This window comes from Lampetra planeri, chromosome 53 (assembly GCF_965212315.1).
Source record: "Lampetra planeri chromosome 53, kcLamPlan1.2.h2, whole genome shotgun sequence".
Taxonomy (NCBI): Eukaryota; Metazoa; Chordata; class Hyperoartia; order Petromyzontiformes; family Petromyzontidae; genus Lampetra; species Lampetra planeri.
The window spans coordinates 8,408,538-8,435,826 of record NC_136159.1 but is presented as its reverse complement, the minus strand read 5'-3'; the positions used below and the strand labels follow the sequence as shown (position 1 = coordinate 8,435,826).

The 27,289-nt window shown below is 50.9% G+C and overlaps 1 protein-coding gene across 1 annotated transcript; it reads right to left on the bottom strand.

Annotated features, from left to right (window-relative positions):
- Nucleotides 1-2,947: 2,947 nt before the first annotated feature.
- PMVK (phosphomevalonate kinase) lies at nucleotides 2,948-25,324 on the bottom strand. The gene is made up of 5 exons (XM_078617425.1): nucleotides 25,122-25,324; nucleotides 17,040-17,103; nucleotides 15,424-15,582; nucleotides 10,161-10,290; nucleotides 2,948-4,040 (listed from the first exon to the last, which is right to left on the bottom strand). Exons 1-5 carry the CDS (start codon nucleotides 25,277-25,279, stop codon nucleotides 3,898-3,900), a joined length of 654 nt encoding a protein of 217 aa, XP_078473551.1. The 5' UTR covers nucleotides 25,280-25,324; the 3' UTR covers nucleotides 2,948-3,897.
- Nucleotides 25,325-27,289: the final 1,965 nt, after the last annotated feature.

Below are 27,289 nucleotides of genomic sequence, written 5' to 3'. Positions count from 1 at the left end.
GAGAGACACGCAAACTCCAAATATACAGCAGCAGGCGTCAGGGTCGGGATCGAATCCACGACCTCCTGTGTACCAGGTGAGGTAGTTAACATCTCCTAGCCACCGTAGCACCCAGCGTTAATATGCCAACAGCGCTGTTGAAATTTGGGTTTTGCATTACCGGTACCCGCATTGTAAAAATGTCTAGCGACACTATCACCACAGTATAACCCTTTTATCGGATAAACGCAGGTGGTGGTGTATCGGTGCTATGGGGAGCGGTAGCGTAACGGTTAGCGCACCGCACTACGAACCCGGCAACCCGAGTTCGATTCCCGCTCACGGCCACCAACCCCGTGACGATTATCTGACCAATGCATATATAATTATGAAAGCATGTTTGTTTGCATGTAGACCACAAGTACTGTGTGGTTATTGCAGATTGGATTCCTTGCAAAAGGTTTCTATTTGGTGTTTGCACACCTTAACACCTCATATTCTTATTTTTCATACATTATGTAATAGTTTGTTCAAATCACGTGCCAAAGTAATTCTCTGGACAATCGCACGGCATCGTTGTATGGACTGTACATGATTTATTTATCAGAATTGGAAAATTAAAATCTCCGTGGGCGAGAAATTTCCACTTTGGGTGGGAGAGAAGCGAGGGTTGTACCATCGGACACTCCACCCCCACAATTGGTGATAGGGCAGTTGTGGAGAAAGTGGAGAGTTTCCGATACCTGGGCAGTGTGCTCATGACAGCAGAGGTCTCACTCCGAATCAGTCGAGTGGCATGATCTTTTCATCGGTTGCGTAACGCTGTGTGGAAGCTACCTGGTCTGTCGCACCGCACGAAGCTTCAGGTCTTCTCGGCCACGGTCATTCCCTCCCTTCTCTACGCTTGCGAAACGTGGACCCCCCTCAATGAACATCTTCGCCGGTTACAAACATTTAGGCTGGCCTGCCTACAATCCATCCTGGGTTTAACCAGGCTGGATTGTGCGAGCTCATACATCCTTGAAAGATCTGGACAAAGTACCATCGGTGAGCTCCTCTGGCAGGCAAGGCTGCGTTGGCTGGGACATGTAGCCTGCATGCCCAGCCACCGCATGCCTAAACAGCTTTTGTTCGGCCGGATCGAGGGGGCTAAACGGGCGCGGCACGGGCTAGAGAAGAGACGGAGTGATGTGGTGCAGGAAGACGTGGAGCTGAGTGGACTTGCCGATGACTGGTACCAGCGGTGTCAAGATCGGCCTCTGTGGAGGAGGCACGTGAAGGACGCTACTGGGCAGTTGGAGGCAGTCGCCCTCCAACAACAACGGAGGGCGGAGGAGCGACGCTCACAACAATGAGTGGAGCACCGTGTGGCTAAAGCACAGCAAGTTGGCACACGAGGGGGCACAGGTGGTGCATCAGCCAGTCATCTCATTCAGTCGACCCGTGGCACCTGGGTCTGCCCCGTGACCTCTTGCCAGCGGGCATTCGACACTTCACGTGGCCTCAACATGCACATAGCCTGGCACAAGTGTCGTGGTGACGTCGCCACCACTTAGTGGCGAATGGCGGTTGTTGTTGTGTGTGGTCTGTGTGAGTGGTCTGTGCGAGTGGTCTGTGTGTGAGTGGTCTGTGTGTGTATGGTCTGTGAGTGTATGGTCTGTGAGTGTGTGGTCTGTGTGAGTGTGGTCTGAGTGTGGTCTGTGTGAGTGGTCTGTGTGTGTGTGGTCTGTGTGTGTGGTCTGTGTGTGTGTGGTCTGTGAGTGTGTGGTCTGTGAGTGTGTGGTCTGAGTGTGGTCTGTGTGAGTGGTCTGTGTGTGTGTGGTCTGTGTGTGTGGTCTGTGTGTGTGTGGTCTGTGTGTGTGTGGTCTGTGTGTGTGTATGGTCTGTGCAAGTGGTCTGTGTAAGTGGTCTGTGTGTATGGTCTGTGTAAGTGGTCTGTGTGTGTGTATGGTCTGTGTGAGTGGTCTGTGTGTGTGAGTGGTCTGTGAGTGGTCTGTGTGTGTGTGGTCTGTGTAAGTGGTCTGTGTGTAAGTGGTCCGTGCGAGTGGTCTGTGTGTGTGTAAGTGGTCTGTGCAGTGGCGGCTCCTGCAAAATCTCTCAGGGGGGGCAAATGTCTGGATGATTTATAAGGATAAGGTCCACCCATGCAAAGGATAAATTAACAGCTTAAGCATGTAAAGGCAACTTCACTTCTTTAATATTAATGAAAAATAAAGTGACTCTTACAATACATCTTGTTTGTTTCTATACTCACTATTAATACAATCCACTCAAGTTTATTTTATTAAAGATTCCACTAGGTGGCGACAAATAATATTGTTGGATGCAACGTGCTTACGTATGATGACGTAAGCACGTTAGTGCGAGCCCTCCCGGAAGCCATAGAGAATGCATTGCAGCGCCCCCGTTCGAAAAAAAACATCTTTGAATGTAAGTCTATGGGACCACTCGGGGCGATTCTCAGCCGGAGTGAAATCGCCCAAAAAGAGGCGGTACTCCACAGAACGTGACATGACGCTGATTGGACTATATCCAGAGGCACAGTGACGGCTAGCGTGACTCTGTGGTTGAATGACATTGGTGATGCGTCGCCCAATTGCCCTAATGAAGAAACCGCCCCTGGGTCTGTGTGTGAGGGGTCTGTGTGTAAGTGGTGTGTGTGTAAGTGGTGTGTGTGTGAGTGATCTGTGTGTGTGAGTGGTCTGTGTGTGTGTGGTCTGTGTGTGTGTGCTGCGTGTGTAAGTGGTGTGTGTGTGTGTGCTGCGTGTGATGTCACCGCGCAGGTCGTCTCAGCCGCTGCTGCCCCGCTCTCTCTCTCTCTGACGTCGATTCGGTCTGCACCCGGGGGGCTTATTTCAAGAACCCAATTCTAGTTTGAATCAACGGTTCCTGATGAAGCTCCCGGCACGTGACACAAAACGTCGGACGTCCTGCCCGACCGTACGAACACGAAGCGGAAAAGTGCATATTTAAAATTATCTTCTCTTTAATTGATTTATGGCTGCCCTTTTGGCGCAGGCTGCCATGGCAAGAGTGGCAGCTGTCTCCGTCTGGCGAGGCCATCGGTGGAGGTGTTGTTCGACGGTTACCACACGATACAACCACGAACGCACACCGATGTCGCAGACGTACTAGCACCCGCCACAGCAATGTGGGATTTCCACCACTTTCTCTGGAGGATGAGGTCACATGCTAACTTGAAAGGAGAAACCACTTTGATCAAGAGTCACTGAGGTGTCAAGTGTAACACAACTATAAATAATAATAATTTTTGGTCCTTTAATATATTCGTTGCTGAAGGCCTAGCCGGTACATCACCAGGTGTGTACGTATGTTGAACTTCTTCATGCTGATCGGAGGTGCGGGAGGGAAAACAATCTAAACACAAATCAAGCGGTTCTAAAGACATGGGTGTTACAATCTTGATGATTTCAAAGTGCAAAGCTCCCAGTGGTTTCCTAATATCGGATTGAAGAGCGTTCCAGACGGCCGCAGAACCGCATCTGAGAGCGCACGCAATGCGGTGCGCGTTGGTGGGTTGGTGGGATACAGGGCGGCGTTGTTTGACCGTACTTCACCACCCTGGTCAGTAGTACGGGTTGGTGAAGGGCGGGTGAAGGGCGGGTGAAGGGCAGTTGAAGGGTGGGTGGAGTACGCCAAGACCGAGGTTCACATATCACTCGCCGCCAATGTCAGCCGCGTCCGGAAATCAAACTTGGGTCGCCACGTTCAAAGTGCAGTGTTTCTCACCGCTGCACCCTTTGATTGGAAAGGGACTGGAGGCGGGCGGGGCAGGGCGGGGCGGGGCAGGGCGGGGCAGGGCGGTTGTGTGCAGCAGCAGTGGCCGTGCAAGTCAACCAGGGGGAGGGGGGGTGGCCTTGGGCGACGACGAGAGAGGCCACCGTGCCACGCGTTCCGTCAGCTCCCGAGTTGCAGCTCCACGTGACTCAAAATCTCCTGCAGCTGAGAGTCCAGGTCGCCGTCCGGTGCGTCGTTCCGGATGTTCCAGTCCCACTGCACTCCAGAATCCAGGCCGCACTCCGACTCCATGTCGTCGATCCCTGCACGGACAAAAGGCAGCTTGTGTGCTTAGCATCGATTGCAATTCAATTGAATCCATCAGATTCAGTCGAAATTGAAAACTAATTTCCAAATTGAAAACTCGTTTCTTCAGAACCGCTTCTTGCGTTGCGTTTGTTTGCCTTCCCCCGCACCACCGATTAGGACGGTTGGCTACGTACGGTGTGAAAGAAGTTCAACAAACATACGTACATCACACCTGTTTAAGAAGTCGGGGGTCAGGTGACACGGTTATTCTGACTTCCTGCATTTTATTCTAACTTCCTGGATTTGCATGTACAGGGCATTGCTTAGAATCCGCAGCCATTCAGAGCGGCTGACATCTCATCTCATCTCGATCGTGTCAATGCCCTGCTGCAATCTCGCCAAGGGAGCCCCCGGCGGCAGCTGTCCCTTTGTGACTCAAGGTGTTCGCTGGAGCGGACCGCAAACGGGAATTTCAACACGTAGGCTGTCGCGACCAATATCATCCATAATACAAGTGTTTTTGTTGTGGCTTTGCTATCCAACACACCGGTGTGCTGTACGAGCAACTAATTGGCACGTTCTGTTTACGTGACAAACCTTACTAGTTGGCTGTGTTGGGTGGTGGTGGGTTTAACGACACACTTATATATTTACGCGATCTAACCCCAAAAAAAAAACCTGTTTTATAACTGGGCATTTGTCTGCAAGTAAGGGGCGATGTGGCTTCGTGTTCATCAATAATATTTTACTTTCATTTCGCAATTCATTCTTGGGCGAGGCCACGCAACGATGTGGCCACATTTTTTGACGTCAAGACCCCTAAACGCGGCAAAACAAATTCTACCGCCGCACCGCGCAAAAGAAAAACCCGCGCCGGATATTTTTATCGCTTCAGCTCCCTGGCCAGCGCGGCTCGCAGAAGGATCCCCCTCGCAAGCCGCATTTAGCAGCGGCTCGACAAGCGACGATTCACTTCCACCAGGCCAAGCATCTCTCCGGGGCAAGGCCTCGCAAGTCAAGAGGAACGACCCGGGGAGCCCGATATTCGGCCACATCACTACGCAGCCTTCATGCGCGAATCAATTGCGAGCCGTGATATTGCCCGCGAACATCGACTCCGCGCTCAGACTGTTTGACTCGGCTGGTGATTCAGTGTGGGCCGCAGCATTCGTGGGGAGCAGGAGCGCTTGGCACCCTGCGGCTCTGAACCCGGTGGCCCGAGTTCGATCACCAGTGACTGACGATCATCTGAACCGGTCCAGGGACTCCCCGAGGTCGATGCAAACTGAAATGAGTACCTGGTTCGGTGTGTAAATATAACCGCCACTAGGGATACAAAGGCGGGCGGGCCTAGTGCTGGCCACCCACTGCATCGTGTGCCGTGCCGGCGTTCATAGGTGCTTGTTCCAAAAGTCTGTTAAAGGCTATACGGGGGATCTTTGTCTTTGTTGTCGCTGCATTAAAAGTAAAGAATTAACTCGAACACGGACGGCGTAGCACCAACCAATCTTTACGTTCAAGTCGTCGTTTTGTCAATCCTGCTACCCCCCCGCGGCAGTGGTCAGAGGGGATTGTTTGGCCATACTGCACCGGTCACTGCACATTGGTGAAGCGTGGGGAGGAGGTCACACACCTGGGGAGCATACAAGTACTGTACAGTAAAACGATGGCTGTTGCTGCACCACCCTCTCGCTGCCCAGAGCTCGATAGCCTCAAGCACCTGTTATGCACGACGGGTCACTCATTCAAGCAATTCCATCCGGCCTCAACCCCCCGCGAGGCTTGCGAGATCTGACGGGATCAGGTCACAGGCGCGGCGAGTCCCGGATCAGAAATCGCTCGCCGTCGATGTTTAGCCACGGTCAGGAATGGAACTGGGCTCGCCGGGTCCATAGCGTGCTGTGTGCCAACCACCACTCCCTGCCCGCGGCTCGATAACGATCGCTTGGTCGCGGATTTTTCCAGGCAGGTGGCCCGGCGACCCGAGTTCGATCCCCGACCGCGGCCGACATCGGCGGCTGTGAGTCCGCGAGATCGATTCCTGGACGAGAGGGAATCATCCCTCCCGATACTCGCCGCACCCCCCCCCCGCCACAGGAATGTGGAATTTCCACCACATGCCCAGGGGCTGTGCCTGAGAGGTCACAGCCAAATGCCTCAACTCTTTCGAGTGGGAAGCGGATATTTTTCTTTTGAGTAATTATTGACTCCGCGATGGTGAAAGCGGGGGCGAGTTTAATTGCGTGTGCGTAGGTCGGTGAGCTCAGCACGAGGTTAATCTACTTTGTTGTTTCCACCGTGGCGCTTGGCAGAAGAAGTTGGCACAGTAGGGGGCACAGCTGGCGGTGCATCTGCCGGTCGTCTCAGTCAACCCATGGCACCTGCTGGGTCTGTCCCGTGACCTCCTCCTGCCAGAGAGCCTTCGACGCTTCACGTGGCGGCCTCAAAGGTGCACCTGGCCTGGCACAGGCGCCGTGGCGACGTCACCGTGACTTAGTGGCGAATGGCGGACGTTGGTGGGCGAGCTGCGATGGTGCAGCGATTAATGCGCTGCGCATACGAACCCGGAGAAACAGAGTTCGATTCACGCTCATGAGCAACATCAGCTACTCCCGAACAGCACTCGGCCTCCGACAGTCCGTGAAGGTTATACGGGAACCTGTTATCTTTGCTGCTAGGCAACAGCGCTCCAGCGAAGGTTTTCAAGTTGAGCGAGGATCACGTTGACATTTTTTTTTTCATCGTCTTGCGCGCGCGCTCTTTATCATCTTTGACAATAAGAACGCGGATTTGTTGATATTTTTTGCGGTGGCGGCGTTGATGTTTAGGGTATTTTTATGGGAACCAAGATAGCTTTGCCTGACACCCCCACCCCACCCCACACGTGCCAAGCAGACCTTTGTCTTTCCGGTTATAAATACAGTTTGACGTTCCCGTCGCAAATGCCTTCTTTTCTTATTATTTTTTTCTTTCCTTTTTCTGTATTTCTTATTTTTGTTTACTTATATTTTTTTCTCCTATACTCTTTGGGTCTTTCGGTAAAGTCACGTAGGTACAAAATAAATTAAATCACGTTTCGGGCGCAACACAAGTGCCCGTCATCAGGCGTAAATAACCACAGCAATAAACAATTGCTGAAGTGGGCAAAAGGAGGACTCAGCCAAAATTAACCCTTTGCCAACATTTTTTTTCTTTTATTAATATCTTTTTTTTTTCCACTTTTCTTTATTTCCTATTTCTGTCTTTTTCTTCTTTTTAATCTTTCTTCTTTTAGTTTTCCGTTTTCCTTATATTTTCTTTTGTTTTCTTCCTTTTTCTTTATTTCTTCTTTTAGTTTTCTTTACATTTTTTTCTTTTTTTCCTTGTACTCCCCACACACTCAGCCAAAATGAATCCTTTGCCAAAATTTTTTGTTCGAATCGTACGACGATTAGTTTTGAGATTGCATCGATTTCAGCAGCAGCAGCAGCAGTGGGGAGGCTTGGCCCGGGGAGCCGCTCAACTCCATTATTTCATGGGCGACCAGCGACGGCTCGGATGTTACACCGTACAGATATTCGTAACGAGATATATACTTTAAAAAATTATTATGCGGCTTGTTTTATATGGGAGCGTCTCCAGACACATTTTCAGGAGAGGTCCCTGCCAAACTTGTTTTCGCAGGAGAGGGGCGAGGTGAGAGGGAGGGGGAAGCGATGCTGCTGTTGCTGCTGCAGATGCTGCTGCTGCTGTGTGACCCCCTGACAGAGGAATTTTTCAGGGAATTCTTCAGCACTGGGGATGTTTTGGGTGAGATCACTTTCATTGTATGGAGGTGGGTGGGAGGGGGGTTCAGCCATGGGAGGACACCGGGGGAATCGGGAGGAAACGCACGCAGAACAGGGGCAGAGAGCGGAGAGCGGAGAGCGCGTACAGAACCCACGCAAGACAAAGGCCCCCCCCTCTCCCCCTCTCCCCCCCCCCAGGCCAGGAATCGAACCCTGGACCCTTCTTGTGCCGCGCGGCGCAAATTGTTTACCTCCACGCTGCCACGACCCCCGCCGCCCGTTAAAAGTGATTCTTTGCCAATGCCGCGACTTACCGAGCGATTGCCCGCGGTTGGAGCATGCAACCACTTAATTTGTAACGGTTAATATCCAGCACACATCTGATTGGTGATGACACCTATTTAAGAAGGCGGATCAGGTGACACGGATAGTTTGACGTCCTGGATTTTACTCGGGGCTTCCTGCATCTTGTACTAACGATGCCCTGGTGGCGTTGTAAACAAAAGCTGGTGAATATAATTGAGCTGAATATGGTTGTGAGAACTGCCCTTCAAACTTTCCCGTGAGCGAGTGGGTACGTCAGCGAGTGGGAGTGCGAGTGACTGGGCGAGTGAGTGGGTGAGTGGATTAGTGAGTTTGTGTTCGAGTGTCTGGGTCAATGAGTAGGTGTGTGAGTGACTGTGTGGTATTACAGTGGTTAGCACGCTGTTCCACTAACCTGAGTTCAATTCCCGCGCACAACCAATAAAGTGGAGAATATCTGAGCCAGTTCTGGACCTCCCCCCTAAACATGGCCACCCACTCCCTCGTTGCTGTGCCAGCACTCCATAGGTGATACTCGCTAACAGCACTTGCCCCAACAGTCTGGTAAGGCTATACGGGGATCTTTGTCTTTGTGTGAGTGGGTGGGTTGGTTGGTGAGTAAGCGAGTGGGTGGGTGAGTGAGCGAGCAGAAACATAAAAAACCTGCCGCGTCGTTCTGTGCCCGTGACGTGGGCGACTTGGGGCCGATTCCCGTGTGGCCCCCAAACTGTGGAACTCACTGCCACCTCGGGTCCCCAAGCCGCGACTCTCGGCTCAATCAAACCCCCCCCCCCCCCCCGCCGCCTTAACACCGATGTCTTTTCATTTGCTCAATATGGTTTAGCTTTACCTTTGGGGTGTTTATGCGAAATGGCAAGGTGTTCCTATCACAAGCCTGCACGCTTATAGTAGGAGTTTACTGGGTTTCATTTCCTTGTTATAAAGTTATTTATTTATTTATATTTTTGCATCAACAGCACTTTGCGATCTCCGGATGAAAGGTGCTTTAGGAGAAAATGACTATTCATCTGTTTGGCTGTGTCGGGTGGTGGAGGGTTTTATGATACAGATTTGGCCAAAGCATTACGTGGCCTAACCTAAGCATTACGGAGTGCCATGGTGGCGTGATGTTAACTACCTCGCCTGGTATACAGGAGGTCGTGGGCTCGATCCCGACCCCAACGCCTGCTGCTGTATATTTGGAATTTGCGTGTCTCTCTCCCTGTGCTCGCGTGGATTTTTCTCTGGCTCCTCCAGTTTTTCCCTCCACATTTAGAATCAACATCACGCTTTTTAGAGTATTTGGTTGCAAATAAATTTCCACACGACGAACAACTTCGCTGAGCTAACATCCGTGGCCAGGTCGCTTCTGAAAAACAGCTACATAGCTCAGTGGGCCTCCTTACTTGGTAAAAATAGCTTAGTTTATAAAACAATGATGTTTTTAAAACTAAATGTATTTACATATTACGACAGTTAGACGTCAATTATCTCCGGGGGCGGCAGTTGAACCAATCGTGCAAGTCTCTATCGGGGCTCTCCGCGTGGGCGGCACACGTCACGGCAAGCGGCGGCGGCCCGCCGGTGGCGAAGAACAACGCAGCGGCAGCCGCTCCGAGCGTGGGAAACACTCGCAAACCCCGGCCTGCTCCTCCGCAGCGGCGCACAAACAGGTGGCGGGGGAAGAGAAGTGAGTAGCAGGATGCGACGGTGGTGATGATGTCATTGTAAGTGCTGTCAGCGAGTAGCACCTATGAACGCCAACAGGGCACATGAGGGGGTGGGTGGCCAGCACCACGCCAGGTTGCCTTTGTCGCCACAGTGGCGATGTTTTTGTTCACATCGCCACTAGGAACTAAATTGAGGCTGAGTCGACTTAGGGGAGCCCCATGACCGGTTCAGATAATCGTCACTGGTGTCGGGTGGCCGTGAGTGGGAATCGAACTCGGGTCGCCGGGTTCGAAGCGCAGGGCGCTAACCGCTGCACTGTCGCTATACGGTGGCATCTTTGTCTAAGGTGGGGGGGCAATGGTGGTGCAGGCGATGGTGTCACCGCAGACGTGCCTGGCGTGAACACCCATCCTCGCTTCCGCCTCGTGCCGTCGGAGGCCGAGACCCGCACGGTGCGCGTCACCGCGCCGTGGTGGCGAGCAAACCAATCCACGTCCGATCGGCGTCGCGCATCGCTGATTAACTGCAGGGCCGGGGGGAGGGGGAAGGGTGGAGCAGGGTAAAAGAAGGGTACAATGTGCATGTCAATAAAACACAGGCAAAGATAAAGCCGCGTGCAGCCCTTGTACGTATGCATGTTGAACGTATGTCGCACCGTACGTAGCCAAACGTGCTAAGCGGAGGTGCGCGGGAAGGACAACCAACGAAACACAACAACAAGCAGCTCTAAGGAGATGAGTGTTCACGTTGGTACAAACACGGCCACGCAGACAAAGATCCCCCCGCCCCCATAGCCTTCACGGACTGTTCAGGCAAGTGCTGTTAGCGAGCAGCACCTATGAAGGCCGGCACAACACACGAGGGGGTGGGTGGCCAGCACCACGCCCGGCCGCCTTTGTCCCCACACTCTGGGGGAGGCCCCGGACCGTTCAGAAAATCGTCACTGCTGTTGGCTGCGAGCGGGAATCGAACTCGGGTCATCGGGTTCGTAACGCAGTGCGCTAACCGTTGCGCCATCTCTTTCCACACACACACACACACGCACACACGCACACACGCACACACGCACACACGCACGCACACACGCACACGTGCACACACACACACGCACGCACACACGCATACACACACACTCACACGCACACACGCACACACGCACGCACACAACAACAACAACAACCGCCATTCGCCACTAAGTGGCGGTGACGTCACCACGACGCATGTTGAACGTATGTCGCGTTGGTACAAACACGGCCACGCACACACGCACGCGCACACACACACAAGCACACACACACGCATACACACACGCACACACACACACGCGCACGCACACACACGCGCATGGCATACGCATGTATGGACGCGGACGGAGATGTTCAGTGTAGACTTTTCAGCAAGAGATGTTAGCGAGCATCTATAAAGCGGCATGAGGTGGTGTGGGGTGCGGTGGGGTGTGGTGCAGTCAGCACCACGTCTGGCTACCCTTTGTGTGCCAACGTTTGTACACCCATATCAGGTACTCATTTAAGGCTGAGTCCACCTTGGGGAGGCCCAGCGGGGGGGGGGGGATTAGATATACACCACTGATGTTAGTCTGGGAATGAATTTCACCACTCAGCCACCGAAGATCTAACCCCTGTGCCGCTCTCTCTGTTCCACTAATGGACAATGAGGACTGACCCCGAGAGCGACTGTGGTTGCTAAACTCAAACCACAGTCCACGCACGTAGAGATAGACAGACTCACAGACTCACATAGACTCACGTAGAGATAGACAGACTCAGAGACTCACATAGACTCACGTAGAGATACACAGACTCACAGACTCACATAGGCTCACGTAGAGATACACAGACTCAGAGACTCACATAGACACCCATAGGCTCACGGAGAGATACACAGACTCAGAGACTCACATAGACTCACGTAGAGATACACAGACTCACAGACTCACATAGGCTCACGTAGAGATACACAGACTCAGAGACTCACATAGACTCACGTAGAGATACACAGACTCACAGACTCACATAGGCTCACGTAGAGATACACAGACTCAGAGACTCACATAGACACCCATAGGCTCACGGAGAGATACACAGACTCAGAGACTCACATAGACACCCATAGGCTCACGTAGAGACCCAGACTCCCATAGACACCCATAGGCTCACGTAGAGATACACAGACTCACATAGACACCCATAGGCTCACATAGATACACAGACTCACAGACTCCCATAGGCTCACGTCCAGACCCAGACTCACATAGACACCAGAGGCTCACATAGAGACCCAGACTCACATAGACACCCATAGGCTCACGTAGAGTCCCACAGACTCACATAAACACCCATAGGCTCAAGTAGAGACCCACAGACTCACAGACTCCCATAGGCTCACATCCACACCCAGACTCACACAGACACCCATAGGCTCACGAAGAGATACACAGACTCCCACAGTGGAAGAGACAGAAGAGACAGTGGCCCAGTGGTGAGACCGTCGGTGGCTAAGTGGTGAATGCACCGCACTGTGAACTTCATTCTCAGCGCGTACATCTACACGCACCTCCGATTAGCACGGCTACGTGCGGCGCTCAAGTTCAACATACACACGCACATGCCAAGCGTGTTCGGCACCAACCCAACTTTCCACCGGAATCATCGGTGGCCGGATCCTGACTCACGGAACGGTGGGGGAATGGGGGGGGGAGGGGCAACCGATTCTGAAAATGCGCACCGGGGTTTACTGCCCACCCCGTCGTTCGACAACCCCAAGAGGGGGCCCCCCATCGCTGGTCGCGGCAGCAGCTACCTCCTCCTGCAGCAGACTTCCCAGCAGCAGCTGAGCGCGCACATGTCATCACGTGACCCAGTTCCCAGTCCGTCCTAACGCTGGCGCAGGAAGGACCTCGCTTCGATAAATCAGCCGTCAACTCTCACGCCAACCGCGCTTCCTTTCTGCGTAAATCCCCTCTCCCCTGCCCCCCCCCCACCGACCACGTGCGTGCACATGGGTCTGTTAGCGCCGCGTGCGTCTGTTAGCGCCGCGAACGCCAAAGCTCGACGTTTAAGGCTTATGCCGACGCACAAAGTCAGGGGTGGATCAGGGGCAGGTGGTGGTGGAGGAGGGGGGAGACCATGTGAACTGTCACATTCAAACGGTACGGAACAGGTGGATAGAATGTACAGAATCCATTCACTCACTCTCACTCTGCAGAACAGGGGGAGATCATATAAACTCCACGCATAAAGAGTCGGGAATCGGACCCAGGCATTTCTTGGTGCGAGGCACGCCTCTTACTGCCACTTCTGCCAACATCCTGCCGCCCAGATTTAAAACGCTTGACATTTCTGGACAGCCCTCGCGCCCCCCACCCCTGTCGTCGTCCCACCCCCCCCACTCTGAAACGTTTTAGAGTCCCGCCTCTGCCAAGGGGGCCCACCGCCACGACATCACAACACCGCAGACGACGAGACGGGAGCCAAAACAATGTTGGGAAATTGGGGACAAAACCAGAAACTCCAAGCACGAGCATCACCGCCGCTACCCCCCACTGCCACGACTTTGCATCGTGGCCGTGGCGGGGGTGGGGGGGGGAGATATTACGGTAATCGCGCGAGGGGCCAGGAAATCTCGGCGTGTTTTTGTTTTGTTAACATTCTCAACGTGCTGGGTGGGGGTGGTGGTGGAGGAATCTTGCTTCTTATCGAACGAGAAAGTCCAAAGCTCTCCTGCCACTTGGGGAGCGGCAGCAGAGCCGGAGCCGTTGCAGGGAAAACGATTTCTCTCCAGCGGCGTGAGAACCAAAAAAACGACCCCTCGTTAGTCATCATTATTGTCACTGTTGTTGTAGTCGTTGCCAAATGCAATAACGTTTTTGTTGTTGTTGGGTTATATCGCGTAAATATGAATGTGCCGTTAACCCGCCAGCCATCAACGCCTCCGATAAGCACGGTTGGCTATGTACGGTGCGAAAGAAGTTCAACATACATACGTACTTTAGCAAGGTTGGCTAAGTTCCACATACATATACGTACGTTAGCACGGTTGGCTACGTACGGTGAAAAATAAGTTCAACATACAAACATGCCATCCGACACAGCCAATTAGCAAGGTTTGTCACGTGAACACAACGCGCCAAATTGGTTACTCCTTTAGCACTAACCGGCTGCGTTGGAGAGTAAACCCACAACATTTACCGGAGTACTGTGACGTTTAGCTGCCGATTACAACCGGCTTCATCGGTCAAAACCTTTATGGTGGATAACATTGGTCGCGGAAGCCTACTACGTGTTCAACTCACTATTATCATTGCCGTTGTTATTGCTGTTGCTATATTTCTGCTTGTCTACGCAGGGTACGCCAAGCCGAGTTTCGTGCATCTTCTAGCGGCAGGGTCTTGCCGAGGTTTTGCGGTGGGAGGCGATGATTTCTCCTGCTGCTTGTGCGTGATCGCAGCCGAGGAATCTATCTCATTTGACACTTTACAGAGCGCCTCCGATGAAGAGCGCCTTCGATCAAGAGGCGGCGCTTAACATTACGAAAACAAAAACGGGACAAACAGAGAAGTGATTGAGATGGGAGGGGAGCGCAAGGAATGAGGAACAGGTGACCAGGATCGAGGGTGCCCAGAAGGGGGGGGGGGGGGTGAGGGAAGGGGAGGACGCGGGAATGGGCAATGGAGATAAGGTGAGCTTTGATTTGCGGCATAATATTCAACATTTGGCAAAGATTTAGAGCGAGATGCCGGCACACGAGGGCCCACTCTTTGACACCGCAGGATATTTGGCGTCCACATACCGTGTCAACCCATACGGTTTTACCCGTATTCTTGTACAACTTGTACAAGGAAATTGAGTTTTTCAGGTCCGTACGGCGTACAGCCGTTTCAAGACGGGGAAAAAAATGTCTATATGTTTGTGTTTCTCCCTTGTGATGGGACTTTGTAGGATGAACGTTGAGATTTATAAGGGCACGGGGTGACCAATAAGGTCTGAATTTGTCTGTAATAAGGAGACACTGCTAAGGGGTTGACAGGTTTGCGTCCACTGTGAATCGGATGGCGCGCAATAAATGTTCACGGCGAATATTCAGCGAAACCGCGGTGTTAGCCGGAGCGGCTGAACTGGGTGGGACGCGTGTGTGCAGGACAGGGGGGGGGGGGGAGGGGCGATTGCCGTGACGGGCATTGGAGCGGTCTTCAACGAGCCTGGACGCCAAGGGGAAAGAGAAGGCCTAAGGCCAGATGGGCTGGACGAGACCGTCACGGCAGAGCTTGGGAGGTGGCTGCGTGGCGACCGTGCATCAGCTGCGGGAACCGGCGGAAGGATGTGGCTGAAAGCCGTCGGTAGCGAGGAGGTGCCGTGTTGGCCGTGTTGGCAATGGCCATGGCGGTAGTGGTGTTCGCGGTGGTCGTGGCGGCGGTGTTGGTGGTGGTGTTGGCAATGGCCATGATGTTGGTGGCGGTGTTGGTGGCGGTGTTGGTGGCGGTGTTGGTGGTGGTGTTGGTGGCGGTGTTGGCAATGGCCATGGTGTTGGTGGCGGTGTTGGTGGCGGTGTTGGTGGCGGTGTTGTGGTGTTCGCGGTGGTGGTGGCGGTGGTCGCCGTTGCGGTGTTTGTGGCGGCACCGGCGGGCCGGGTTCCTCACCCACACGGGGCACCGCGCCCCGTCGCTTTGCGTCGCCAGTCGACAGAAGAAGCCGGGGTCGGCGGACCGACGAGCCTCGCCCCAGCGGATCATGTCCCCCCGGTAGCGCTCCTTGTAGTCGCTCGCGTCCAGCAGCTTGTCCAGCTCCAGCCGGTGCTCCTGCCGCAAACAGCGCCGCCCGTCCTTCCATCGGCTCCGTCCACCCACGCTCACCGGGGCTTCTCCCGCGCACGGCAGGGTAACTCGGCCCGTTCGGTTAGATTTGTAAAATAAGTAACATAATCACGAATCGTGACACGGGGCGGGATAACGCGTCGTTAGCACAGACTGGGAACCGGGTCACGTGGTGCAGACAATCGTTGAAGTATAAATCGATGCGGTCATTTAACACCGAGATGAAGCCGGTTGTAATTACTGGCGAAACGTCGTACTCCGATTGTAAATGTTGTGGCTTGGCTCTCCAACACACCGGTTAGTGCTGTACTAGTGACGAATTGGCCACGTTCTGTTTACGTGACAAACCTTGCTAAATCGGGTGGTGGCGGGTTTAACGACACATAAATTTACGCGATTTAATCCCAAAAACCTCTATTATGAACTCCGAGTAGCTTCTAGCAGCCGATGTCATGATTCACAATTGGTTTTTGGGTTAGGCCACGTAACGATCTGGACCAAATGTATGTCGCTAAGACCCCCCCTCCCCCCCGCCACAGACCCGCCACAGCCAAATAAAGTTGTCGCTTGGTGCAGAAACGCGCTGAATGTTAATGTTTCAGCTCGCTCAACGGCGACTTGAAGAACGATGCTCACAGCCACATTGAGCAGCAGCTCGACACTCGGGACAAGATAGACGAAGTAGGAACAACCGTGTCAGCTGACTCGGCTTCTTAAGTAGACAACCATCAATGCGGTCAGCGCCGGCTTTGCTGGTGGAAGGGCGACCACCAGAGGGAGCTCTAGACAGTCACTCTAGTGGGTATTTGGCCTACTCTTCCACGCTGGCCGGTATGTCTTCGCAGAGGCCGGAGGGGCCCACACTTCACCGCAAGCGACCTGCTGATTGACTTTGGTGCTAAACTCAATTCTACTGCTCGCTAGACAGAGGGGCGGTGGAGTGGGGCGATCCGGAGATGCAAGAAGATGGCTCCTATTGTTTCAACTGCCGCACGGGGAGACGGAATCGAACCGGAGACCTCTGGATCGCAAGCTCAGTACTTGCGAGCACTACAACCGCTGTGGCAGTTAAACTAAAAACTACACTGTTTTTATTTTACTCGGTAAGGCCCACGGAACTATAGCTCTTTTTCAGAAGCGACCTGGGGGAGAACACGCAAACTCCAAATTTATAGGTGTCAGGGTCGGGACCGAAACCCACGACCTCCTGTACACCAGGCGAGGTAGTTAACATCTCCGAGCCACCGTTCTACGGTATCCCTTGAAAACAGTAGCGCAAAAATATACTTTACAGCCCTTTTGTCAATCCGCTGCAGGATGAAGGCGTTGGTGCCGTGGGAGAGAACTCACTTTGGCTGCGGCTTCTCTCGACATTCGCCCCCCCCCTCCTTTCCCCCCCACTTGATAGAGCAATGAGAGCCAGCGCCCTCGAGTGAACTCACCTTGGCGAACTGGCTCTTCAGGGGTCCAGACAGTCGCAGGATCGCACACACGTCTTCTCCCAGCCTGCAACGAGAACAAGAAACGCAACGCGGCGCTTACGGTTTGGTGAACAGCCGAGACAAAGATTCCCCAGCAGGGCCAGATAACTACAAAACCTTGTTTTATCTTACCAGGAAAGTCCCCACTGAGCTGTATAGCTATTTTTCAGACGCGACCTGGCTATCACAAATGATAGCTCAACAAAGTGGCTTATCATTTAGAGCGTCCAAATACTCTAAACGCGGGATGTCGATTCTAAATGTGGAGGGAAAAACTGGAGGACTCGGAAACAAATACATGGAGAGAGAGACACGCAAACTCCAAATATACAGCAGCAGGCGTCAGGGTGAGGATCGAACCCACGACCTCCTGTATACCAGGCGAGGTAGTTAACATCTCCTAGCCACCGTGATGATGATGAGAGAGACGCAAACTACAAATATACAGCAGCAGGCGTCAGGGTGAGAATCGAACCCACGTCCTCCTGCATACCAGGCGAGGGAGTTAACATCTCCTAGCCACCGCGCCACATCAAGGATGGCACAACGGCGACACTCGCGACTCGTTTCGAATTCTGACTCGGGAGCCTTTCCGTGTGGAGCTCGTGCGTTCTCTCAATTGGACGTCCTCTGGTTTTGATCGTGTGGGCAATGTCGACGGGCCCTCATGCTAATTACAGCCGTGCACCCTCCACCACCCGACACGGCGAGATCAAATCGAGTCGTCGCGTCGCGGGCGAACGCGCCCATGGATTTTGCTTTTCAGCAAAAAAACGGTTACGTAGGAAAAGCCCACGCTCAAGTTTGCCAACATGGGACCTTACTTGCCAGTAAAGTATAAAAAAAGGTTTTTACCTTGTTTCTGTTTGAATGTGTGGTTAATGCAGACATGATTCCTTGTAAAATGTTTCTGTTTGGGGTTTGAACATCTTGACACTTGTTTTGCCAGGAAGGGGTAAAACCAGTTCTTATAAAAGTTTGGAAATTAACAAAATTTCCCTGCTGGCTTTGTCTGGCGGTGGACGGTTATGGGCTTGATTGACGTGACACCTACGCGCTCAAACCCAGAATAACTCGGCACATGCGCCCGTGTGAGCGTGTGCGTGTGTGCGGTGCTGGCCACTCAACCCCTCGTGTGCCGCAGCGGCCTTCATCGGTGCTCGCTAACAGCTTTTACCCCAACAGTCTGTGCAGGCTAGACGGGGGATCTTTGTATTTGTGGCCTTAAAATAAGAAAATAATATATCACCGGCAACTTTTCAGGCAATAGCCTTCTTCATAAGCACGTACCTTTACCTAGCATGTGCTGTTTGTGTTTCGACTTAATAGGGAAAAAAAATAGGTGACGTTTCAGGCAAAGGCCCTTCTTCATGGTATATAGAGAGGTTGCCAGTAGACAGAGAGAGTGGATAGGTAAGGGCTGCAGAGTGCCACTTGTTTGCACTGTGGGTTGTGATGAGAATGCAATTATTTTTTTCTGTGAACGGAGAATAAAAGTTTAACACGTAGACTTTCGCGACCAATATTATTCACAATAAAGGTTTTTGGGTTAGTATAAATGTGTCGTAACCCTCCACCACCTGACACAGCCAATTCGTAAGGGATTTGTCACGTAAACAAAACACTAAATAGTTACTAGTATAGTGTCGTGTATAGTGTAGTTACTACTTCAGCCCCCCGGTGTATTGGAGAGTAAATCCACAACATTTACAATTTGAGTAGTACGACATTTCGCTGGTAATCACATCCAGCATCATCGGGCGATTTGCCAGAATCGCAGGAAGAGAGGCACTGGCAGGGACAAGGCGACAAGGCAAACGCAACCTCTTCGTTTAAGGCCACGCGGTGTCGTCAACGACGAATGTGTTGAGTTTTGCTGTCGTTGTTGCTGCTGTTGTCATCATCATCACCAGATACCTAGTTTAACCTAAAGGACACGGATTACAGATTTTAGAATGTTAAAATGGTCAAATGTCTGGCTCACATTTCACCATCTTATGAAGTGCGACAGGCCGCAAGATTTTTTCCATCGGCATTTTTCTCAATAAAGAAAGTTGTGTTGGCTCAAATATCTTTCCAATCGTTACCATCGGACGCTTTTTTTGCAACGGCGATCACTTCCACAAAAACTACCGCGGCCTCCCACGCAACCGCACAGTTGTTTTCTATTCTACAGTCGGTTTCGGGGGAACGATTTGCATTTTGGAAAACCAGGGTTACTTTTACGCTTCCGAGCGGATGTCTGACAAGGAGATGGCGAGATTAGTTCGCGTGCAGATGATGGATCGTTGTAGCATCAAAGGATCACGAGAGGTGGCGGCAACTACGGGAGGCCTTCATGCAGCAGTGGATTGACCCATTTCTGTTCAGTGCTCGCCGAGCTGCATTGGCTTCCGGTTGCCAAACGAATACTTTATGATGAGGTCGCATTCGTTATACACAAAGTGCTTGCCACAAATGAACCACGGTACCTTGCTGATCCCGTCAAGGAGCATAAACCAGCAGGTGAACTCCGATGATCCTCGCAGCAGCTTGTGGCTAGCCATCAAACAAGGACTGTTACCGGCCGTCTGGAACGCTCTTCTTTCTAATATTAGGAAGTCACTGCAGCTGCGCACTTTTAAATAATCTCGATTGAAAGCTCATTTCTTTAGAACTGCTTTTTGCGTTTAATTTGTCCTTTCCCCCCACACCTCCGATTCGCACGGTTGGCTACATACGGTGCGAAAGAAGTTCAACATACACACATGCAATCCGGCCAATGATTGTATTCACCCTAATTTTTGACCTCTGCTACGTTCCACCGCCACTCATGTACACGGGCAGCCCTCCTGTCAATACATTGCAGGATGAGGGCCTCCCCATGCCGCGGTACGGGTCGTGCGAGCCATTCGACCACACTTCACCACGCTTGCAAAGACGTTGGGAGCACAGAAGCACGACATCAATGGATTTTGCCACGATGCCCTCAGCTTTCCCACAACAGTAGACCGATGTCAAAATCAAACTGTAATGCACTTTGATTGCCCATTCAAGCACTGTGCAGGCTTTACTCGGCTTAGCTTATGGATTTTCATGAGGTTGGGTGCATTCCGGACGATTTGCTTATAGACAAAAATATACTGCATAAGACACCCAATCAATTTGGGCAATTCCACCGATTCCAATCCACAAAATAAATCGTAATACAGTGATATACGTACGTGTGTCTGTTTAACTTATTTCGCACCATACGTAGCCAACCGTGCTCATCGGAGGTGTGGGGAAGGACAAACAACTAAACACAAAAAGCAGTTCAAAGCACAATGTGTCGGTCATGGGCATTATTTTCCATACTTCACCACAACGGTTAGTGGGAGTTATTGAAGGTGGGGGGGAGATGGCAGGGGGAGCCAAGAACCCATGAGTTTATCATGTGGTTACGCACCGTGGGCAGGAACTAAAACCCCAGATCACCGGGTTGAAAGTGCAGTGCATACCAATCAAAACTAGATTGTGAGATATCATTGTCTGAGACACATGTGGTTCACGTGTAATGCATATTTTCTATCGGCCGTTTCCCAGAGTGCTTTTCTAACGATTTCATAAGATACATTTTTATATGTATGTGTAGTTTAATAACGCTGGCTGCTGACAGAAAAGTGGTACTGACAGCAGAGGGCAGGACACACGTCAGCAGAGAGAGTATATATGGGGGTGACGAGAACTCAAGAGAAGCTCAGGAAGGGGTCCATTTGGAAGCCAGGGAACCTGCAAGTGGGTTCCAGGAAGGGGGCACGGCGAGAGCGGAGCGAGGCCACGCCGGGAGGATAGAAGGGGGCCCCCCCCGGGGATGTTGCTGGAAGTGGATCCCCTCGCTGTATCGCTGTTCGTCTTCCCCCCGTCACTAGCGTCTCAGCCATCCTAGACGCCGCTAGCTCGACAGCCTGCCAACTGGACTAGCTAGTGCCGTCGAATTAGACGGATGTGTGACTAGTGTGTAAGCACTTTGGGCGTTTGTAGTTCCCTGACGTGTGAAAATAAAGGTGCCTTAATGATCCCTGTCTCCGAAGTGTTACTACATATTTATATATTTCTAATTATTTAATCATACATGTTTATATATTTCTAATGGTTTCATCAGATATATATTTATATATTTCTAATTATTTCAGATATATTTGGAGATATTTCTAATGATTATACATTATATATTTCGAATTATTCCATCATATATATTTATAATGATTTCATCAGCTATATTTATATATTTCTAATGATTTCATCAGATATATTTTTAGATATTTCTAATGATTACATTATATATTTCTAATGATTTCATCAGAAATATTTAGATATTTCTAATTATTTCATCAGATATATTTTTAAATATTTCTAATGATTACATTATATCTATTTCTAATTATTTCATCAGATATATTTTTAGACATTTCTAATGATTACATTATATATTTATAATTATTTCATCAGATATATTTTTGGTGGCTGCGTTCATCCATTTACAACCCACGCCCTCCTCTCTCCCCCCAACCACAACTTCCACGTGGTGGTTTTTCAGATTCCACGGCACGGATGTCACTCGTCACTGATGTTGGCCGTGGTTTGGGTTGCACCAGGTTCCCAGCTCAGTGCGCTAAGGACCAGTGTAATATATACATGTAAAATTGATACGCGTCAACTTGAATTACATACGCAACAATTACAATCCAATAGAAAATTAGCAATCATTATAATTCACAATCATTTAAAATTGTGCCGAACGAATGATGCTGAAATTATAAAAACTACTATTAACTATTTTATATTTTACTCGGTAAGGCCTACTGAGCTATGTAGCTTTTTTTCAGAAGCAACCTGGCCACAAATGATAGCCCAATGAAGTGGCTGATCACGTGGACATTTTGTAGCAGCCAAACACTCGAAACGCATGTGGAGGAAAAAAACGGAGAACTTGCAGAAAAATCCACGCTACCACGGGGAGAACATGCAAGCTCCATATATACAGGAGTCAGGGTCGGGATCGAACCCACGACCTCCTGTATACCAGGCGAGGTAATTAACATCTTACAACCGACAGCGCCCTGTCATATTATGGTATTGCTTAGCTTTAGCGAGTTTGCAAATTTGGTGCAGGCGTTCGTGGTTGGAATCCAGCAGCCACCCTGGTTACGCCAGCTGGGCGGTGGTGGCTATGCATGCCTCTAATCCACCACTGTGCGGGCGACGAGGATTGATGGATGGCACAAATGTTTTGATGAGGAGCCATACCCTGGCTCGCCAGAAGGCAGTACAGCAAGCGGACGTGTCTCCATCTGTTTTAATCTGTACGGGAATCGAGTGTTGCTCCTCCCCTTCGCGCGCGTGGATTTTCTCTCGGGTGCTCCAGTTTCCTCCCACGTGTAGTCACTCATTAATTGGCGGAAAGCATCTTCGTATGTAGAGGATGGCAGAGCTTGGCCAATTTCTGGTAGTGAAGTCTCACACCGTCTGTCCGGCTGCTGCTGCCTTCCCGCTGGTCTGTGCTGTCCTCCTCGCGCCCTTTTTCGTCATCCCTCTCTCTAGGAGAACGAGCGAATACCTTGCGTTATGAGTTGACATTATTATTGTTGTCAGCTCACTGATATTAGACAACAAACCATGTCGCCATTCAGCCGCATGCCCAACCCCATCAACCTTCTGGGGCCGCTAAATTGGGGACTACTTCAGAATCAAAATGTTTTTTTATACTGGAGGAATCCGGTGAGCTATGAAGCTCTTTTGCAGATGTCCAGTAGGGACACGGGGTCAGAAAGTTAGGGACGGGTCAAAAAGTTCCTACTTTGTAGGGGGAGTCAACAGCGGCTGTTATGTGCAGTTTGCCTCCCCCCCCCACACCATGGGAATGTGGAATTTCCACTGCCGGTCTTAAATAGGCCAGCTTTAATTAACCAGATAAATTAACGCATTAATTACCAGAGCAACGTAGCCCACTAGATGATGGTCTCCTGACGCTGCCATGGCCGTGAAAGTGGCCGAGCGGTCATCTGGCCATACTTCACCACGCCGGTGAAGCGTGGGGAGCAGCACAAACGTGGGGAGAGTATAACCACAATACCTTAGTAATAGGTTTTTACCTTTTCAACTGGTACAAAAACTGACACCTTTGTACAAAGGATCATGTTTGCAATAACCACAACACAAGTGCCGACCTTATCACAGACCACACCAGATCTTATTGGTCACCGCATGACCTTATAAATCTCAACGTTCATCCTGCAAAGTCCCCTCACAAGGGAGAAACACAAAAACAACAATTTGTTTTGCCCGTATTGAAACGGCTGTATGCCGTATGGACCTAAAAGCTCAATTTCCCTGTATAATAATAAGGGCAAACCGTATGGGTTGACAGGCATGCCTCTGTATGAAGATGTTTTCAGACAATTCATGAGTGACTGCATGTGGAATGAAACCGGAGCACCCCGGACAAAATCCACGCGCGCAAAGCGGCGCGGGGCAACGCTCGATTCCCGTACAAATGAAAACAGACGGAGACAAGTCCGCTTGCTTGTACTGCCTTCTGCTGGCGAGTCAGGGTATGGCTCCTCGACACAACATTTGTGCCATCCACCTACCCTCGTGGCCCGCACAGCGGTGGATGAGAGGCGTGCATGGCCACCACCGCCCCGCTGGTGTCACCAGGGCGGCCGCTGGAACACAACCGTGAGCCTCTGCACCAAGTGGCGAACTCGCTAACGCTAAGGCAACGCCGTATGGACCTTAGAACTCGATTCCCCTGTACAAGTTCAAGTTCATTTCAAGTTCATTTATTAGGTATAGCCCTGTGAGCCATTCGGCTCTTGAATCGGGTGCAACCGCAACAAGCAAAACACATGAACAAAAAACATCTTAAAGTTAATGTGACTAAGTGCAAACAGAAAATCCAAGAAAAGACAGCAAAATATTGCAGAAAAAAATCACCGTACACCAACGCTGTGTGGGTTGACGCGGTATGAAGCACCGTTACATACAGGGGCACGGGAAAGCGATGGTTGTTGCTGCCCTGCCCCTCTGCCGCCCATAGCTCTCGAGCCTATAGCAACAAAGCAATGTCATCCAGCCTCCAATCCCCTGCTTGGCTCGTGAGGAATCCGACGAGATTCGGGGTCGGAGGCACGCGTGGGGCTACCCGCGATGTTTGCCACTCCAACCGAGGGGCCTTGCAGGTTGCCTCCCGCAGGTTTACTTGACCATACTTGCCCGCGTTGTGTCGTAACCCTCCACCACCCGACACGGCCAATTAGTAAGGGAAGTGTCACGTAAACAACGCGCCAATTACAGTAGTTACTACTCCTGCCCACCGGTGTGTTGGAGAGTAAATCCACAACATTAACAATCTTAGTAGCACGAACAGTGAAGCCATCCGCCTGCTTCAGGTCTTAAATGGGGCAGCAGCAGCAGCAGGGTGACGTCACTGAACCCATCAGGAGCAGAGATCAGAGGCGGCGATTGTAATTAAATCATAGATTAGTAATCAGTTAATTAGCACGTGTTTCCTCTATGAGGAATTGTGTAAGGTGTACTCTTAGGTTTTTTCGGTAGAGTCACGTAGGTAAAAGTAAATGATAAAAATAGAAATATTATTTTATTATTTCTATTATTTATTTTTACCTACGTGACTTTACCGAAAAAACCTACGAGTATGAATCCTTGCAGTCACGAAAGCTTCAAATCTAGATTGTGTAAGGTGCATTAACTTAATAAATGCGCTTCCAGGTGGAGGGGAGGGTTACCACCACCACCTTTATTACGAATGTTGTAACATTGGTGGCGAAAGGCTCTGGCTGCTGCTGCTGCTGGTCAACGCAACACGAATGGTTTGGCGCCGCCGTCATCGTCGTAGGCCGCGATCCATCCAACTGCTGGATGAGGCGGTGTGTGTGGGGGGTGGAGAGCAAGCCACCACCAAGAACAACAACAAACACAGAACAACAACAACACAAGTCCGTCCACACGAAGCGATGTTGTTGAATGTTTGCTCGAGTCGTGGCCGGGGTCATCGCGAACCTTTCGCGCAGCAAGTCCGTCACGAAGTCCTTGCCCGACTTCCTCTTCCCGCTGAAGACGAGGACACAGCGAGGCGGCGATGATGAAGAAGATGATGATGAGGAGCGGCAGGAGCAGGAGGAGGAGGGCGAAGGGGAATCGCCGTCAGGTGCGGCCATGGCTGCCGGGCCGGGTCGCCAAGGCGGGCGGGCGATGTCACGCAGCGGAGGATTTACCTCCAGAAATGGATGTTTCGTTAAACGCGGTGCCAAGTCAGAGGTTTTACCTCCCCCACCCAAAATTAAAAGTTAAACTATCGGTATGCAAACTATTAAACAGTTTATTATTATTTTACCAGGTAAGGCCCCACTGAGCTGTGACGTAGATGTTTTACACGCTTTTATTTAACTTACTCTGTTGTTGTATCTTCAAATCTTGTAACTCCATTTTAACCCACTTCCCAATCTGGTATCGACTGCAAACTTTGTATACTTTTGTCATACTGGTGACAACACTATATTCTATCATAAAAATTAATATTTTTAAACAATCTCTTTTACATGTTATGTTTCGGCTTGGGTCTAATTGTCCACGCTCAACTGACGTTGGCTGTAAATCACCACGGCCCCTTACGTTATGGAGTCGTGGAGTTTTGCCATTACTCGTACGATACATTTAATTAAAGCGTGTTTTTAAGAAAGTACTTTTAAATGTTACTTATTTTTCAGTGGGCTCATCATCATCATCACAAACGTGTCAACCCCGTATGAGTGTAGACCTGATTGCAGACCAACTCAGACCGTGTTGGTCACCCCGTGCCCCCTTCACGTGGCCTCAAGGTGCACGTGGCCTGGCACAAGCGTCGTGGTGACGTCACCGCCACTTAGTGGCGAATGGCGGTTGTTGTTATAAATCTCGACGTTTATCTTACAAAGTCCCATCACGAGGGAGAAACACAAACAAAAACACGTTTTGCCCGTATTTGACCTGAAAACTCAATTTCCCTGTACAAGAATACACGGGTAAACCGTGTGGGTTGACACGGTATGTCAGCCATCACGTGGACATTTATAGCAGGAGCTAAATAACTCTAAACGCGTGATGTTGATTCTAAATTTAGAGGGGAAAAACCCGGACGACTTAACGGCTGATATGTTTATCTTTCTTATACTTTGCACTGTTATCGTGTTTCTGTACTGTTGCTGTAGTGCTCTGACCCCGTGCCCCTACTGGACATCTGTGATAAAAAAAGAGCTTTATCGCTTATCGGATTCTTCCTCCAGTGTAAATAAATATCGTGGTTCTGGATGTTACGGTATTCTCGGGATTATAAGACCCAGTGCCCGGTGTCAATCAGCAATGATGGTCACATTTTACTAACTATTTGGATCGGTAATTTCTCAACGACACATTTCGGCCGCACATTCATTTGCACTGAGTTGGTGGTCTGGGCAAGGCTGAGCGCTGTTGTGCGTGCGACGTTGAACTGCGCACCTTTGCGTTTTTGTTAAATATTTGCACGCACACACATCCTACCGGATTATAAGACGCTTACAAAAATAAACAAGACGCTAGGTGCGTCTTATAATCCCCAAAAATAAGAGATCCAAACAGGGAGGCCACGTTAGAAGCGGTACCTATAAATGTGAGACCCGTGACAAAGAGCTTCATAGCTCATCGGATTGCTCCTGGAGTCTAAATAAACACATTCCTGCGGAGGGAGCTGGTAGGAACGTTGGATTGCTCGGTCAATGGCCAGGGTCAACGGCGGCGTGGTGTATTCCGCAAATATGCCCGACTGTGAGGGCGGGCACAAGCCGGCGTGAGTAGGTTAAACGTTGAGTTTTATAAGGGCACCACGGAGTGACCAGCCCCTCCCCACCCAACCCCACCCCTCCCACCTCCCACCCAGCCCCACCCTCCCCACACAGGCCCTCTCCATCCTCCACACCCAGCCCCTCCCTCCCCACCCAGCCCCTCCCTGCACGACGGACACAATAATCCCCTGTGGGCTGGTGTAACCAGGAGGTTCCTACCAGTATCATGATTCTGGGTGGCGAAATCGATTCCAGTTGTCGATTCCTTCTCGAATCGGTAGCGTACTTCCAAGTCGGGCTGAACGATTAATCGATTTCAAATCTAAATCGCAATTTGAAGCAAAGCGATTAGCAAATTGCAAAGGCTGCGAT